Source organism: Notothenia rossii (genome assembly GCF_949606895.1).
Source record: "Notothenia rossii genome assembly, chromosome: 7".
Classification (NCBI taxonomy): Eukaryota; Metazoa; Chordata; class Actinopteri; order Perciformes; family Nototheniidae; genus Notothenia; species Notothenia rossii.
In genome coordinates, this window is record NC_136905.1 from 29,051,466 (window position 1) to 29,068,720 (window position 17,255).

A 17,255-nucleotide genomic window follows, 5' to 3' on the forward strand; every position below is an offset into this window, starting at 1 on the left:
ACATGATGGTTGTAACCATATCTTTTAATTGTAATAGGATTAATATCATATGTCATGTTCCTATATTTTGTCTTGGACCATTAGCTGCATGTCTTATGACCTTTGACCATATAAATTGCAAATGCCAGATTCATAATGTATAGCTAAGGTACAGCTATACTGCTAACCATAGCTTAGGTTAGCTAGTTGGCCACCCCTGCCATGCATTGCGCTTGGCTAGTACAAATAAATGATTAGTTATGAGCTTTGCTTTGTTAGTATGATGAATCACGTTATCTTGTTAAGTAATTTCGATTATCGATTTGATAATCGTATCATTTCAAATCGCGATTTCGATTTTAAATCGATCAATCGTTCAGCCCTATTTCAGTGTAACCATTTTTCTCCAATCAAATCTACTATTTGATCATTTTGAACACAAATACATTTTTCACGATATCAGAACTCCTCCAAAGAGGATGTTTGTGATGTTTATATTCATCTTAGCTGCATTTATTGAGGCAGATAAAACATCCATGCTATAAGAATAACAACATTCAAGTACAGTACTTAGGGTTTTGAAACATGAGTTAACACAATAAGTCTGGCTTTGTGTCCTCTGTAAATTGTTGATAAAATGGTCTGGATGTTAAGGAATATACAATTTTTGAAGGAAATTAGATAAAGCATTGTAGAAAAAGGATTTCCAGAATTCGAGATTATTGATTTCTATCTTTTCCTTTAGTGGAAGGTTCAGCCAACATTTATTGAAAAATGTGCATATTTACATACCATAGTTTTCTCAAGCTTGGAAATATATACAGGAATATACTTTGTTGACAATATAGCTGAGTTAAACAACAACAGGAAATCCTATAAACACGGATAAGAAATATTAAAATAAATGAACAAATTATTTCAGCAGTTGTATCAGCCAAATAGAATGACATTACAAAATGTGTGTGTGTGTGTGTGTGTGTGTGTGTGTGTGTGTGTGTGTGTGTGTGTGTGTGTGTGTGTGTGTGTGTGTGTGTGTGTGTGTGTGTGTGTGTGTGTGTGTGTGTGTGTGTGTGTGTGTGTGTGTGTGTGTGTGTGTGTGTGTGTGTGTGTGTGTGTGTGTGTGTGTGTGTGTGTGTGTGTGTGTGTGTGTGTGTGTGTGTGTGTGTGTGTGTGTGTGTGTGTGTGTGTGTGTGTGTGTGCAGCTGCAGGAGACCTGACGGTGTCCCTCCCAGATGGCCTCACCACGCTGGATGGCATCCACCTGCAGCTGACGCCTGCCAACCTGGTGTGCCCCAACGTGCAGATCTCTGGCCTCGACGCCAGCAACATCAACAACATCACACTACAGGTTACACACAAATACTACTGAATACAATATGTAATTTTCCATGTGGGTCATCCCCTTGATGCTTAGGAAGATCTTATACATTAATGTTGATTGAGAACATTTTACTCTGCAGTTATTTCCTATTGAAGGGAATCAAATATCTCAGAGGAGCAACTACGAGTAGTAGCCTCCTTGTCATAGAATTTTTCTAAAATACATGCTTTTATGAACCAAAACTAAATTGTGTAATGGTTAATAGTTACATAATATTTATAAAGAAACAGTTTATAGGTCAGAAACGTTTTAAGTATATTGATATTCTATGGACACACCCTGCCTCATTATTCTTACTTTAGTTTTTAATTAATCAAAATGGAATTTACTGCGTAATTTCATTTTGAGTGCTAAACTACTTTTAATTATACGCCTTCTACATCAGTTGTATTGTAAAGTCTGTGGCTTATTCCCCCAGTAACATCGGCAGGCTTTTAAACCTTGCCTTTTCTTAATGTCCTTTAAATGAGCTGAGCAAAATTTTAGCAGTCGACTTACTAATATAATTTTTTACCAAGCATTTAATTAATTATCTAGTGTTTGCAAAAATGTTTTTTGGATGTGTTTATTCATCAGCTATAATTTTTTGTATTTGTTCATTTCATTACACAATTAGACATGTCAAACCACCCTTGTCGACATTGACTAATTAATTAGTCTTTACCAACAGTGTTTGTTTTGTGTGGGAATGTATTCACTAAACGTAGACAGCAATGATATTGCTTTTTTCTGCAGCTGGTTTGCAATATAATGTATTTGCTAATGATGGTTTGTCCAGGGCTTAGCTTCACCATTCTAGAGGTCCATAAAGGTGATAGTGAGGGTATAAGCAATCTAGCGTAGGATCCTGCAATCCCAAATGAGCACCAAATAAGATTCAGCAGAGCTTCTTCACATAAAGCCCATGATGAGTTGTCCATTTGGCTGTAAAAGTGATACAAAATGTAGTATTGACACACCTGATGTGCACACTACGGTTCCAATCCAATTAGTTTTTTATGGCTAGCTGAATGTTGATATTGGATTCTGTGTCAGATAGTGTTTTTTCTCATGGGCTCCATCTAAATGGTGAAGCAACGTTTATTTTCTCTCAGAAACTTGAGGCAAGGAAGGGGGGGGAAAATGGTGGTTAATTCTCTAAATCTGCAACAATTCTACCCTCATGCCTTAAAGGGGCCCTTTTATACTTTTCTGTCGTGTGTCATATAGGTTTTGTGTATGTAAATGGTTTGCAAAGGCTAACATCCGGGAGCTCCCCCACACACGTCGTCGTCCCCCCCCCCCGTCTGCCTGAAAAGCCTCCATAGGACTCCTTTGTTTACTTCTGTAACATCGTGACATCAATATGTAACACTCACCCTTCTATTGGCTAGCGCTCCAACACAACGCTCATGATAGGCTAATGGGCAGGACCTCTCTAAGCGGTTGACCAATCACAACAGAGCCTGCCAGCTAACCAATCAGAGCAGACTGGGCTCTGTTTTCAGACAGAGGGTGAAAAGAGATGCTGCAGGTCAGGCAGTATGAGAAAAATAAAGATGTTTTTAAACATTAAAGCAGGGAGACATGTCACAGTAGAGGCACAACATACAAATATGAAACTCAAAATCAACATATTATGTCCTTTATAATACAAAATACACATACTGTCTTTAGCAAGCAATATAACATTGGCAGTACTTGAGATTGTTGGGTACTATTTAGAAAACAGAGTAGTGGTGCTTAACGGCCAAATTGAGTATTAAACAACTACCCACAACTACAATTTTTTTTTATGTTTTCAACTGTTTTCCAGAGGAAGAGAATTTAGTATTTCTCACTTGCCTTCCATACAAACATCCAACCTAGAAAAGATTCAAAGTACCCCCTAAAAATATATATGCATAGGAGGGGTCAGAAGAAGTATGCAGGCTAATCATTTTATTGCACATTTTCATCTTCATTCTTGGAGTATGTTTCAGATCACAGATTAAAGTTGTGAAAAACTATCAAAGGGAGGAAACTTAACTTAACTTAATAACCCCGAAACAGTTTTCAAAAAGAAACCCTCTTGTGTTTTCGCTGTGTCTGTTTGATATACATTTCTGCATGCTACTCTGTTCTCTTTCCATCTGATCTAAAGTAATACTTTCTATTTCAGATTGACCATGCCCTCCTGCAGCAGACCTTTCAACAAGGCGGTCTCCTCTCTCAACCCCTGAGTGTTGACGCAAGCCTCATCTCCCACTCTGGCAGCCAGCTCATGTCCACCTCCGACCCCTCGGTGTCTGCCAATGTGGTCCTCCACCCACTGACCAGCCTGGCCCTGCAGCCCTCCACCCTCACACAGGCCAGCCTCTCTGAGCATGATGCTACAGGTTTGTTTGGCAGCTTCGAAACAGAACAAGAAGCTCTCTGTTAGGACCTGTATAACTGACCTTGTTATGGTTTCTACAGGTTCTCAGGACCTTAGCCATGTCATAAGCAGCTCGGGGCTGGTATCCGGAGGCCCCGGCGGTCAGGAGATCACGCTGACCATCAACAACTCCAGCCTGTCTCAAGCCCTGGCACAGGTTCATGCCCACGCTTCAGCTTCCAGCTCCAGCAATGCAGCAGGAAACCCTCAGGAGATCACGCTCACCATATCAGGTATAGTAAAAAAACATTCTGTGTTCAGTAAGCTAGTGCAGAAACAACCAACAGATGAGATAGAAATCCCTTTGAGGTGTAATGCATTTATTGATTTCCTCACTCAGGCCATACTCTTGCACGCAGGAGAGACATAAAGCAGGCGCAATAATAACTCACAGGCGATAGATTCATTTTGAAGCAGCTTCCCAGATCATATTAAAAGCAACAATGTTGTTAGGGGTTATGAGCAATAGAGGCTCCTCACAAACCAATTTCTTCCCGTACATCATCTCTAGTACAAATCAGCCGAGGATTTACAGTACATTGTATCCACAGCGTTGAGATTAGTTGTGGCTGTACGTTTTTTTCTGAACCTCTCCAGAGTCCGAGTATGTCTTCTCAGTTATTACTTGGACTGTGTTTCATTCAGCATTCTGATATATTTACTGGATTGGGTTCAAAGATTAAGGAGATAGCAAAGTATTGTTATATATAGCATAATGTTTTCTCCCTGTTTTTTCAGCACATAGAGGCAGTGGAAAAGAAGATCACACTGCATAACCCATGCATTGTGATCTTCTTTTCCACTGCCTTTTATGTGCTGAAAAAACGCAAAATGTTTCATGTGCTTTTACCTCTGTATTAGGAATGTCTGTTTTTTTTATCATCTATAAAAACTATACTTAACCACAATAATCTTCTTCCACAAATGTACTGTAAAACATCCACATCCTATCCTAACCTGATATAAGAAAAAAATACTAAAACATTTTCTTCTACGTATTTATGCAGGCCAGGATCTGCTCCCCCAGCACAGCCACTCTAATGGAGTGGAGATGAACGGCAGCATCAGGCTCTCATCACCACTCAGCAGCCAGCCCAACAGCGCAACCCTGACTATCATCAATGAACACCTCCTACCTCAGATCCCCGCCAACTCTGGAATGGCAGGTTAGGACCTCTACATGTTTGTCGTGTAATTAGGTGTAACTACATCTCAACTTCGTTAATTAGTCAGTGTATCAAAGGAATTCATTTTCTGATAGTAGGTTTCAATGGTAACATAAGTTGCTGGCGCTAACAGGACTGGTAGGCTTCCAATAACACACAAATTGATAAGGCTTTTTTTGATCAAAACCTTCAGTAAAATTGTAAAAGACTTGCTTTTTTCTTTTTTTCTTCCCTTTTGTCCCTATCTTGGAATCCACTGTCAACCATGCACCGATGCACCATTCCTTCTATGCTGTTGCTTGTATTATTTTGCCATTGCAATTACATACACACAAGGAAACAAACAATAGCTACTTCCGTGAGTGTATTGTCAAAGTTAAAATGAACAAATGATTAAATAAAGATAGTGACGATGTACATTGATTGCTGTTAAGGAGTTTTGTACCCTGCAAATGCATTAATATAATAATAATAAACACTTTGATGGGATGATAGAAGCTGATATAGGGTTGGCCAATTTTTTGGGTTAGTTTCTGTGCTTGAATTTTTAAAACAATGTGCAACACCATCTCCCTTATGATGAATCAGGAGTGAAATATGCCTGCCACTACCTGAAGAATTTTGCTTCGTCCCAGGGGTATATTAATGAATTAAGTTATTTAATTTGATTACCATCTGATGGCATCCCTTCCCTTCAAATAGTATACTTCATCTCCTCAAGGCAAAAATGTGTTTGATATGCCTTCCATGACTACAAAGAAACCAATCTCTTTTAGTCCACTTTGAGTTTTATAAATGCCCACAACTCCATCTTTGACCTGTTTCAAGCGATCGTTAGTGACCTGCTCTACTCTCTCATAACACCACTTGACTCAGGGACACCCTTTTAAGTCAGAAACATGGCAACAAAATAGGAGATTCCCTGCTAGATGTTGTGCAGATATCACCAAGATAAGCCACTTGAGCAGAAATGGTTCAATTGTACCCCAGTGAGAAGACATCGTTGTGTATTTACCCCTATTGCAATCGCCCCCAGTCTCCAGTCCAATCTTGCTGGATTGAAAAAAAAACAATGGATTGCAATAGCCCAAGTACTGCTAACCTTATAAATCTAATTCAGCACAAGCCTTTTCTGTCTGTCGGATATTACAGGTGAAGAGTAGAGATCACAGAATCTGTCGCTGCTTCCACTACAAAGGACATATGACCACTGAATAGGAGCATGAATAGTCTAAGTCCTCAGGTTCAAAAAGAGCTTCTCTTGCCTCCAGCACTAGTGATAGATCCCAGAATAATACTAAAACATTGATGGAGAAGCTCAAACAGTCTCCAGATTAATGCCCTTTTGATGAAATGGCATGGCGTGACCTCCCATGGTGGAGTGATCAAAGTGTATGTCAGAAGCTGAAATAACTTCAGGTTATTCAAGGTTCAGTAAGGCTCGTCCTGGACCGCAAATTTCACAGAAATGTCACAACTACTGAAATGGAAAATTGACACAAAATGTCAGATTAAAAGTTAATTCAGTGATTCTGTATTAGCGGCTGTTGTTTTGCTTGTAAAGCTTTCTAACCTGTACGCAACAGCTGTATACAATCGTGTTACATTTACCACTCGAAATTCGTATTCATTTTCATACCATTTCTGGGTATATTAGTTATCACAGTAGCGAGACAAAAAGTCCTCTTATTTCTAGCTGGCAAGCGTCGATTTTGTCAGCCAAACGCCCTACTTTTGGCCAGCACCAGTGTTGGCAAGCTAACTAATTAACACTAACAATTAAGTTGGCTAACCTCTCTAGTTAATAATGTATTGTTTCATGGAGACTGTTTTTGTATTTGAACACTGTAGTATATGTTGTGGCTACATACATAACACAAATATAAAATGACAGAGGATTAAGCCACATTTTCTAGGAAAGAATGGAACGACAGATGGAAGATAATGAATGACTTGCTGTGGGCATAGAAGCCTATAAACAACATACCCTGATTTTTTATTTGGACCATAATCTGTGTTGCATGCATAATTTTAGTGCTATAAAACTGGTATGATGAAGTAAAAATATAGGTATAATGTCTAGGCATTCAGAGTTTGAAAACTATATGTGAATAATAGTCACTTAAAAATGTTGCAAACTAATGTGTGAAAGTAAAGCGATTGTGTGAAGTGAGCGAATATGATTTGTTTTCTCAGAGATGGCCTCCTGATTGTTCTGTTTACTGGTTTGCTGTTCTTACCTGAAAGCTTAATAAAATGTCTGGTCCCTCATACCTCTTCATTACCCTCCCCTCTCAACTCAAGTGGAACATTTTCTCACCGCTCCGCAGAGACACAGAGAGCATCTCTGCTTTTGTTGATTAGACTCGAGCATTCCAGTCACTCTGTATGTTAATGGAGTTCAGCCTTTGCTCTGATTGATAAACTGTATATGGGGCACATAGTGGCCTTCCTATAAAATCCAATATCAACTAGATGTATTCACCGGTAACTGCCTCCCTGGCACAACTTCCTCCCTGGCTCAAAATTGTGAGAAATTATTTTCAGTCAGTTAGCTAAGGGTGTTGGTACCCAGCTGGCTTCAACAAATACAATGTACTACCAACAATTATTGGAATAATTAAACTGATGTGCTGCTGCTTCACATTCAAAAACACACCCACTGTTCTGTCTTTGAACTCTAATTATGCTGTCTATCTCTCACTCATCAGTCTCTAGCCTGCCATGTAGCACCACCCTATCGCATAGTGCTGTGTCCCAGAGCCTAGTGATGTCACCAGGAGGCGTGGCAGGTGATGACAGCGTTACCCTGACCCTGGCAGATGCTCAGGGTATGCTGGAAGGTGTCACTCTAAACCTTAATACGCAGGTAAATGTGGACACATGAACAATGCACAACACTAATGTGTCATCACCAAACTTTCATCATGTAGTTTGTCAGCTGCCTTACTAGAATACCTTTTGAGCTTTAGGGTCAGACCTTTCCTGCAGTGCTGAATGACCCAGGACAGCCAACCAGCTCAGGCCAGCAGGTTATACTGGTCAGCCACCATTCCCAATCCACAAACGGAGCGTCTGACAATGGATACAATGTGAGTGTGTTTGTCTTTTGTGTAGTTTGCTACCCAGGGAGAAACGGTCAAACTAAGTTGGAAGTAGGTAGATGAATTGAGCAAATGCTTAAAAGGGCAACACGATAATCTACTATGATGGATCACTATCTTATGCAAGTTTCTACCAGTTGATTGTTATTACCTACTTAATCAGGGGCTGCTTCGAAGATATAAAAAACCCATGAATCAATCCCACAAACTTTCCAAGTGAAGTATGCACCATTAGTTTAAGATTGTAAAAGGGATAGTTGGTATGAGATACTTATCTGCAGTCAGTGGATCGGCCACCTAACAAAATAATTATTATTATTTTAGTGTACACTATATTTGAAATAGGTTGGCCTCTTAACCTTTCAGAGAGGGAACTGAAGCAGTTCAATCCATCTATGCTCTTTTCAAAGCCCCCTCCTGCTAAAGAAAACAGCCAGAAGTATCTGGTCTACTGCTACATCAATTGTTTATTTGTTTGTGTTACTGTGTGACTTTGGTGACTTTGAGTCTGTACCCTTTGAAACACCAAAGTCACACGATACCACAAACAGACTAAGGCAGCAGTAGACCAGCAGCTCCTATGTTCTGCATGATAACATCAGTTTTTGTCAAAGGAGCCTGGTGTCTGAGAAGAGAGGTACTCTCTTAAAAAAAGTAAAATGCTAATAGATACTTTCACAATGCTTGTGTAGTAGTGAGTTTTCAGAGTAATTGTAAATATGTTATTCACTAATCTTTGTGCGTTGATCCAGATTACTGACGATGGCCATAAGGGTGGAAAGGATGGCCAGATGGAGGCTGATACTCGGAACCAGTGTTACTACTGCAATGAGGCTTTCCAGAATGCCAACACACTGCGACGGCACTGCAGACAAGCTCACGGCAAGGACCGCTGTCACGTCTGCACTCTCTGTAACAAGGCCTTCAAGCGAGCTACGCACCTGAAGGTAAAAACAATTTGTATGTCTAAATGATAGTCGCTACTTATTCAATATTTCAGATTTTTGTATGAATAAATACAACTCCAGATTTCATTGTTGGGGAAATCACCTTTGAATGTTAGTCAGCGCTTCCGTTTCAGGCTGGAAAATGAGTGCTATCTCACAATATGAAGGGGGAAAAAAAGAGTTATTTGTTGAGTAGCATTTCAGATAGTCTTCCACTCTCAATGTCAAAGCAAAACACTTAAACTGAGAGGTGCTTAGCAGCGGAGTTAGGAAGAGGAGCATGTGTGCTTCTCTTTTCTGACGATCCTCTTGCATCTGTGTTTGAGACACTCATGCACATAAATGACGGCGCTCTCAGATCAGGAGGAAAAAGGGAGAAAGAGGATGGGACTTCTTTCACAAGCCTTTTTCCTGCCATATGTCATATTTCTAACTAAAGGCCATTGAGCCTAAGGCTTTCACTTCTGTAAATGTGCCTCTGCATGCTGAACAGTAATTGTCTTTTCTGAAAGTAATGACACAGACATTATGTGGGTGTCAGAGTGAGATTGACCAAGCTCTATCCTCTCCAGATCCCCAGGCTGCTCATTAGTCTCAATAAGAACTCAGATGCTGAATTCGGCTTTTTATAAAAGTCCAGTGGTGAGAAAGCCAAATTGGTAGTGCTGTTATTTTACATTTTGTTGGTCCGTGTATAACAATTAGCCATTTAATTATAGCCAGACAACCCAAAACTCTGGCTTTGTCATTTTGAGAACAGTTTTATAATTGACTGCAGGCCCATAACTAGATCGGTTGGGAGAATCAGTAGACTGGAAAATGTATTATTTCCCCCATACAGCCTTCACAGCCAGATAAATGGAGGGTTGGGCCATCAGCTACTTTGAGAAATAACATCATGTAAAGTAAGGAGACTTTCAGAATTAATTAGTAACTTAAAAATACTATCTTTCTTATTTGTCGATGACATGTACAGTTTCTTTTAGGTATGAAACTTTTGTATATTCCATTTTACGTTTTAAAGGAATAGTTTAACATTTTGAAACTTTTTCTTGATGAGATGAGAAGAGTATTATAGCATAAAACTGGAAGCAGTGGGCTATCCTGGATTGCTCTGTGGTTTATGCTAAGCTATACAGCGGCTGCTTTAGCTTCATGTTTAATATACAGACAGGTTGTTTTCCTCCTCTCAATTATTTTTGTCCAGGAAAGCAATATAAAGTGCATCAATTGTTGAAGTATTGCTTTAAAATTACTACTTGACCAAAAAGCAACCTCTCCCACAACTCATCTAATTGCCAGCATGGGGCGGCGACGCTGGTTGCAAAGAAATCCGATTTGATAGAAGCCAATGAAGAAAATCACCCTACTTCCCACTCTATGTATTACTTTGAAAAAGGTTTTCCCAATCACATTATGATATGAAGTCATCTTCTATACAGAATTTTTTTTTTGTAAATTATTTTCCTATTTAGAGTGAAATAGACGATAAAGCAGGGTATGCTGCAGGTGATAGACAGGTTCAAAGCCATAATCCACAAATCAAAGGCAAAGCTTGTTTTATTCAGTCTATGACCCTGAAATACCAATTTTCTGTGAGCATGAGGAATGAGGATTAGCCTTACTTTGCAATAGAAACTTCTCTTTTTTCTTTTTGTCCTAATGTTTTTCCTGAACTAACCTGGGGCACTTTTAACAAACACCCCTCTGTAATGAGCCCCTCTTCTGCTAGAGTTTCTTATCTCCTCATAAACTTGCCATATTTCCAATTTACGGATGCTTTGTGTTGCAAAGTATATGTCCTGAATACAGATCAATGCTGCGGTTCAGTCTTAACATAAATATTCTAGGAATGTCTCTTCTCTTTCAGTCCTTCATGAATTTCATAATTCAGTGTGAACCAAGGTATTATTTTTTCTGAATAATTCTCCGATTGAATAGGATCAGTTTATTCACTGAAAGACCGTTCCGAGGGTCTAAACAACTACTGCCGGATTCTCAGATTTTTATAGTCCTTGAGAAAAAATTACCATTAATAGGTTTAGACCTGGTATTTTCTTAATGTAACTCTTAGAAGGCAGTGCCAATGCCAGTTTTGTTATGTAGTATGTATCAGTCTCAAAAACTACTGATCTGCCGATTATATGAATCCGTTTTTTTGTGCATAACATTTCAGAAAATGACAACACATTGTAATGTCCAATTGTCCAAAACATCAAATATATTAAGTTACCTATCATACATGGCTGAAATAAGCATCATTGCTTGTATTTTTTAGATGGTGGGTCTGGCAAATATTTGCTGTTTCGCTTGTTCAATTAAATTCAAGTGTCAATATAGTTAATTTCTGCTGAACAACTAATCAAATAACCATTTTAGTTTTACAACACAGTACCAAAGTGTATAGCAGTTTTACCTGTTCTGACCTCTTGATCCACAAAGATTGGCTAGGTATCCCAACAATTACAATCTGAAGCCTGAAACAATTAGGAAACAAGACAGAAAAAAAATAAAGGTAGTCAATTCAATGTCTCTTTAGGAATGATTGCGTCCAGACCCTCCACAATCTGTCTGTGTGGTTAGAAGAACCTGTGATTTTCTGCCAGGAAAACATCTCTGTTCTATCCTATGCAGTAGAAGGACTTTGTGTGCCAGACTGTAAACTGTGAAATTAATTTTTGGATCTGTCTACAGGAACATGAACGAGTGCACCAGCCGGGCCCCTCACCCAGCTCCCAGAAACCCAGAGTCTTTAACTGCTCTTCCTGCGTGAAGGCCTTCGCCAAGCGCAGCCAGCTGGAGAGACACAACCGAACACACACAGGTAAGAGGCTAAGGGAACACATTTGCACAGTGCATAGTCATTACCAAAATCTAAATTGTATTTGATTCTATGATTATCTTACTGTCCCCTTCTGTTTTAATGTTGAGTTTAATATGGATAGTGATGTCTCTTCAGTTCCATAGTCATTAAATCAGCCTTCAGAGAAAGATTTGTAATCAAATTGATTTAAATGCTTATTGATGAGATAGTTTGCACTTTAAAAATAGATAATGATAAAGGTAATTAGAGTCAGTTAAGATAGATTTTTTTGTTTTTTATACAATATGGTGTATGTAAATAGTTGCATGATGACATTTTAAAATATACAAATTAAACGTAACGTAATTTATAGTAATGTAGCAACTTTACAAGCAGGCCATAGGTGCATTCCAAATATTTGGCCACCTATTTTATCTGTCAATCACAGTGAGGCAAATAAAATCAACATGTATCCAAAATTATGTAGTTAGCTTCTTTTTTTTAGCAATTAGCCCACAGACTCATAACTTAGATTAGAACATGCAACCTTTTTAGCTGGCTAACTAGCTAGGTTTCATTGTAAACATGGTTATATCTGAGCTAGTGTTAGCAGCAGCAACAGCTAGCTGTTCAACTAAATATTACATTTGACAGCATTTCATGTAATTTCTAAGAGGTGACACAACTCTGTGAAATGCAACTCTTTTTTCTCTTGTTACTAGAAGCTAGCTAACAATGCTAACACTAGCTCTTAAATGGGTGAACTGACCACACGTACCGGTACTAGCAAGTTAGTCAGCTGGGTGAGTAGCACCTACCAGCAACCTTGGTAAGTTAAACAATGGTTAAGTTAGTTATATGCTGTATTTATTTACAGAAACAGCTAGCCTGATTAGGAATTACTTTACATTTGTGTTGCTTTAGCTAACAAGGACTAAATTGCTACAATTTGTGAAAAGTAAAGCTAGCTTGCGCAAGAAAGACTGGTGGCATGGTATAGAGTGCCACATTGACGCTTCCTAAAACCCGGAAGTAAGTTAGCATTTTACCACTTCCGGTCCCTTCGCCAAAAAGCAATGCAATTTCTCCATAGGAATTTGGAAAATAGCTCGAAATAAGGTCTGTGGTTGACACACATTGAAGAGACAGATCACGTTTTGTTCTACGACATTAAATGCATCAGCAGTGACCCCACTGGTGATTTTTGAAGAGTTTACGTGTCTGAAAAAGGATAGTTGTTAACATGTGGCTGAATAGGACAACATACAGACAACACAGTCTCACGGCATTTCGTGTTATACTCACAAAATTAATCTATTGATTTGTTTTCACCAACACGATTTCGCCATTTTTTTCGTGTCACACAGAATGATTTTTAAAAGCAATGTAAATAATAACAAATAGAAGTAAAAACAGATATAAAAATACAGATTTCAGTATTCTGACACAGAATGATTTTAGAAGCAATGTATTTCTATTGGTAGTGTGTTTCGTGCCTGCACCAAATAATAACAAATTAGAAGGAAAAAAAGATGATAAAAAATACAGATTTCAGTATTCTGAGGCTTTGAGCCCCATTTCTTTTCCTCGCGGACGGCAAAAAAACTCAGACATTATACCATTTAAAATAAAAGGGTTAGGCTTAGGGTAAGATATTGACATTATTCAGACTCAGCTCGCTGAGCTTAAGCTTCTTTTAAATGTTGATAAAACCAAGGTAATGCTATTTTCAAAAGCTAAAAAGACACCAGAGCCTGTTTTAGATATTGTTACTATGCAAGGACAAGTACTTGATTTGGTTGCCTGTTATAAATACCTAGGTATCTGGCTTGATGATTGTCTTACTTTTAAACGTCATGTCAATAACCTGCTTAAAAAGCTGAGGGTTACACTAGGTTTCTTTTTCAGAAACAAGTCCTGTTTCTCGCTGGAGGCCAGGAAAAGGCTAGTCACTGTGACCTTTTTACCTGTGCTGGACTATGGTGATCTGATCTATATGAATGCACCTGCCTATTGCCTGAACAAGCTAAATGCCGCCTATCACAGTGCACTGAGATTTGTCACTAATTGTAAAGCACTTACACATCACTGTACCCTGTATACCAAGGCAGGTTTGCCATCACTTACTGTAAAGAGGCTAAGTCATTGGTACACGTTTATTTATAAAGCTTTGTTTGGTTAAACTCCCGTATTATATCTGCTCTCTGATAACAAAGAGAGTTGCAAGCAGCTATTGTCTGAGATGGCATGATGTAGTATTGTTAGATGTGCCAAGAGCAAGGACTGTAAGACAGCTTTTATGTGCGCAGCTCCACTTGCTTGGAACAATCTTACATATTACATTTCTATAATTTAATTCATTAATTTTTAAATCATTTAAATAAAATGTTATTAATACAAGCTTTACGGACTGATTATTTCACAATGTATTTGTTTATTTATTGGACATCTTATATAAGTTATTCAAATACTCCTTTTATTTTTATTAATTCAATATTAACCATGGGGCCCCATCTCTTTCTAGCTTGCTGTGTTATTGCTGTTATAAAAGCTGGTTTCATGCATCTGTGAAATTTGGGGAAGTGAATGGAGAGAAACATTTGAGTACCATGGAAACATGTTGGTCAAATCTACAATATGTTTAATTCTGCTGTGTACATGTGTTGTATCAGGGGTGTATGTAACTTGCTGTAGGAACTGTATACAGTGTCAGAAATACCACAGTGAATGACTACATTAACATGCTAATGAAAATATGTTTTACTGGTTTGGAAAGAAGAATTGCAATTCTTCTGCACTCGGGGACCAACTACCCATAAAGCAGTGATCGACTAGTGAAACAAATAACTGTGTTCAAATTAAAGAGTTATGGAAAACAGAGTAAAATGAACAAAATGTGAAAACATGAACACATAAGTTTTTTTTTATAGCTTTCCCTGAGTTGTACTAGAGACGAAAAATAAGCATTCCTGTAATACCTCATATCTCTGTGAAATCCTAAGCACCCAGTCATACTTATTATCAGGTTTCAATGTAAATAAATGGACCATTATAACTTCTCCATTTAAAAACTGTTAAGATACTTTTTTGTATTTTATCTCAAGAAGCAACATTTCATACCCCTTTCATCCATTCATTCTTCCTGGTTTATTTAAATCATATTGTTAGAGCAAGTAGTAGTGGTTTTGGTGACATATCCTTTTTTTCTTTTTGTTGCAGGCGAGCGGCCCTTCAAGTGCAGTCAGTGCGACAAGGCCTTCAACCAGAAGAGTGCTCTGCAGGTCCACATGGTCAAACACACTGGAAAGAAGCCCTTCAAGTGTGAGGTGTGCAGCATCAGATTCACCCAGAAGAGCAACATGAAACACCACATGAAGAGATCCCACGGCTTCGGTGAGCAACTTGACTGGCATCGTCACTCAAACGAAATACTCCAAAAACTAAAATCAGTAGTCATCCCTCTCTTGATTACGGAATGGGAGTAGGCCCATTTGTTTGCTTTTTAGATATGACCAAACGTTTTTTGTTCTTTTTGTTGTTCTGAGAAAAAAAGTCTAAATTAGGGACATCAAGTCAGGATTCGGAGAAAAAAAGTCAGAACTCTGACTTTAGTCCTATACAGATTTGCAGAATAAATCTTAGAATTCTTCCTTTTTCTCAAAAATGTCTCCCACAAAAATGAACATGGCTTTTGGTCAGATTATAAAAAAAGACAATTACGTTGCTCTAATACTCTTCGGTACTTGTCTCTCAGTCAACTGAGTCCACTTGATTCCAAAAGTCTCAGGATGGATAAGCCTTTTATAATGAAGTCCACCTTGTTGTGTTTGTGCAGGAGTTTGTTGAGGTCTCGAGGGGCCATCACACATCCCTCATTACACAGTAGATGCACATTAAAGAGTGTCCCTGAGCACTGCTGAGAGGCGGTGTTGAACGTTAACTATCTCTCTGTCTTAAGTCTCTTGCTGCTTTTCACTTGATGATCCTTTTCATTATCTGCTGAGTCCCCCACCCACTCGCCACTAATGTGCATGCACACACACGCTCTCCATCTCGATGATATTGTTGAAAAAGATGATGACATCGACTTTGATCGCCCGGAACGTGTTCGTTTTTTATGTCCGCAGAGGCTAATTATGAATGCAAAATCATTTCTGAGTGCTATGATTCAGGTTTAAGTTGCGGCTCTCTAATGGTGCGTCCAACACACTCACACATATTGATATTTATTCCATTCTAACACTAAGCCTCGAGGCTGCCAGGCACTTACTGACAATAACCTGAGGGGGAGAAGATCTGTTGTATTTATTCAACACTTCGACACTCTCCCCCACTGGATTGGAGTACTTAAATTCGAAAAGGCATGTCTGGAACATCAGCTTCTGTAAACTTGATGGGAATAATGCCCAGATTTAGAGAGTTTTAGACACTTTTCACAGTCCTGGAAAAAAACACCACAATCAAGAACTAATTAGAAAATCTTTGCATGATAACACGCTAGATGGAAAATTCTTCACTTTTCTTACAGGTTTTACAGCCAAGTACCTCAGATTAGCATGATTAAATGTAGAAAGGAAGGAAAAGTTGGTCATTAATGAAACTGCAGCGACTAAACCGTCTGCATAGTATATTTTTATAGTTTGAACGCTTTTCTTTACCTCAAACAAAAAAATATTCTTACGCACGGCTGAATTGTACAAAAGTCGACAAAAACACTGCAGAGGATTCCTGTTATATTACTAAGATGTAGCACTTTAAAGAGTTCCTATTATGCTTTGATAGGCTTTCCTGGAGGGTGTTCTAAAGGTTCTGGTGCATGTAAATGGTCTGCAAATGGTTGAAATCCCAAAGTTCCCTCCACTGCCTGAAACACATCAATTTGTAATCCTTTGTTCACTTCCGTAACATAGTGACATCAAACTTCTATTGGCTAGTGCTCCAACACATTGTATTTGATACAGTAAGGGGCGGGACATCTCTAAGCGGTTGACCGATCATAAAAAAGCCAGTCAGCTATCAGAGCAGACTGGGCTCTGGTTTCAGACAGAGGGTGAAAAGAGAGTATGAGAAAAATACAGAAGTCTTTGAACATTAAAGCATGGAGACATGTCACTGCAATACAAATATGAACCTCAACATTTGCGTAATAAGGCCCCTTTAAGGTTGGACTTTATCTACAATCATAGTCATCTTTCAGATCATGCAATATTCTTCTCTGCAAGAATTTACACAAGCACACACATGCTAAAACTCAAGGGATCGTGGAGGAATTTTTCCTGAGAAACTCAATTATGTTTTGACAGGAATTCCTGAGAAACCAGGATCTAAGAATTCCCTGTAGACTGCTCATGATTCCAGGCCCGTTTCTAATGTGGGATTTAGTAAAAAACATTTAAAGTAATCCTTCACATTAGTTGTATTTGTCTACAGTATGTTGCGTGGCTGTTCCGCTTACAGCTATTTCCCACACACTCATGTGC

The 17,255-nt window shown here is 38.6% G+C and overlaps 1 protein-coding gene across 1 annotated transcript in view; it reads left to right on the top strand.

The window, feature by feature from the left end:
* The window catches only part of znf236 (zinc finger protein 236), a 55,210-nt gene extending 39,935 nt beyond the window's left edge, over nt 1-15,275 (top strand). Inside the window, exons 23-31 of the mRNA XM_079692759.1 lie at nt 1,182-1,327; nt 3,501-3,717; nt 3,797-3,988; nt 4,763-4,921; nt 7,633-7,790; nt 7,894-8,013; nt 8,778-8,972; nt 11,667-11,796; nt 14,995-15,275. Of these exons, the coding sequence (XP_079548885.1) occupies nt 1,182-1,327; nt 3,501-3,717; nt 3,797-3,988; nt 4,763-4,921; nt 7,633-7,790; nt 7,894-8,013; nt 8,778-8,972; nt 11,667-11,796; nt 14,995-15,260 (1,583 nt within the window). The 3' untranslated portion in view covers nt 15,261-15,275. The remainder of the gene's footprint in view (nt 1-1,181; nt 1,328-3,500; nt 3,718-3,796; nt 3,989-4,762; nt 4,922-7,632; nt 7,791-7,893; nt 8,014-8,777; nt 8,973-11,666; nt 11,797-14,994) is intronic.
* Nucleotides 15,276-17,255: the final 1,980 nt, after the last annotated feature.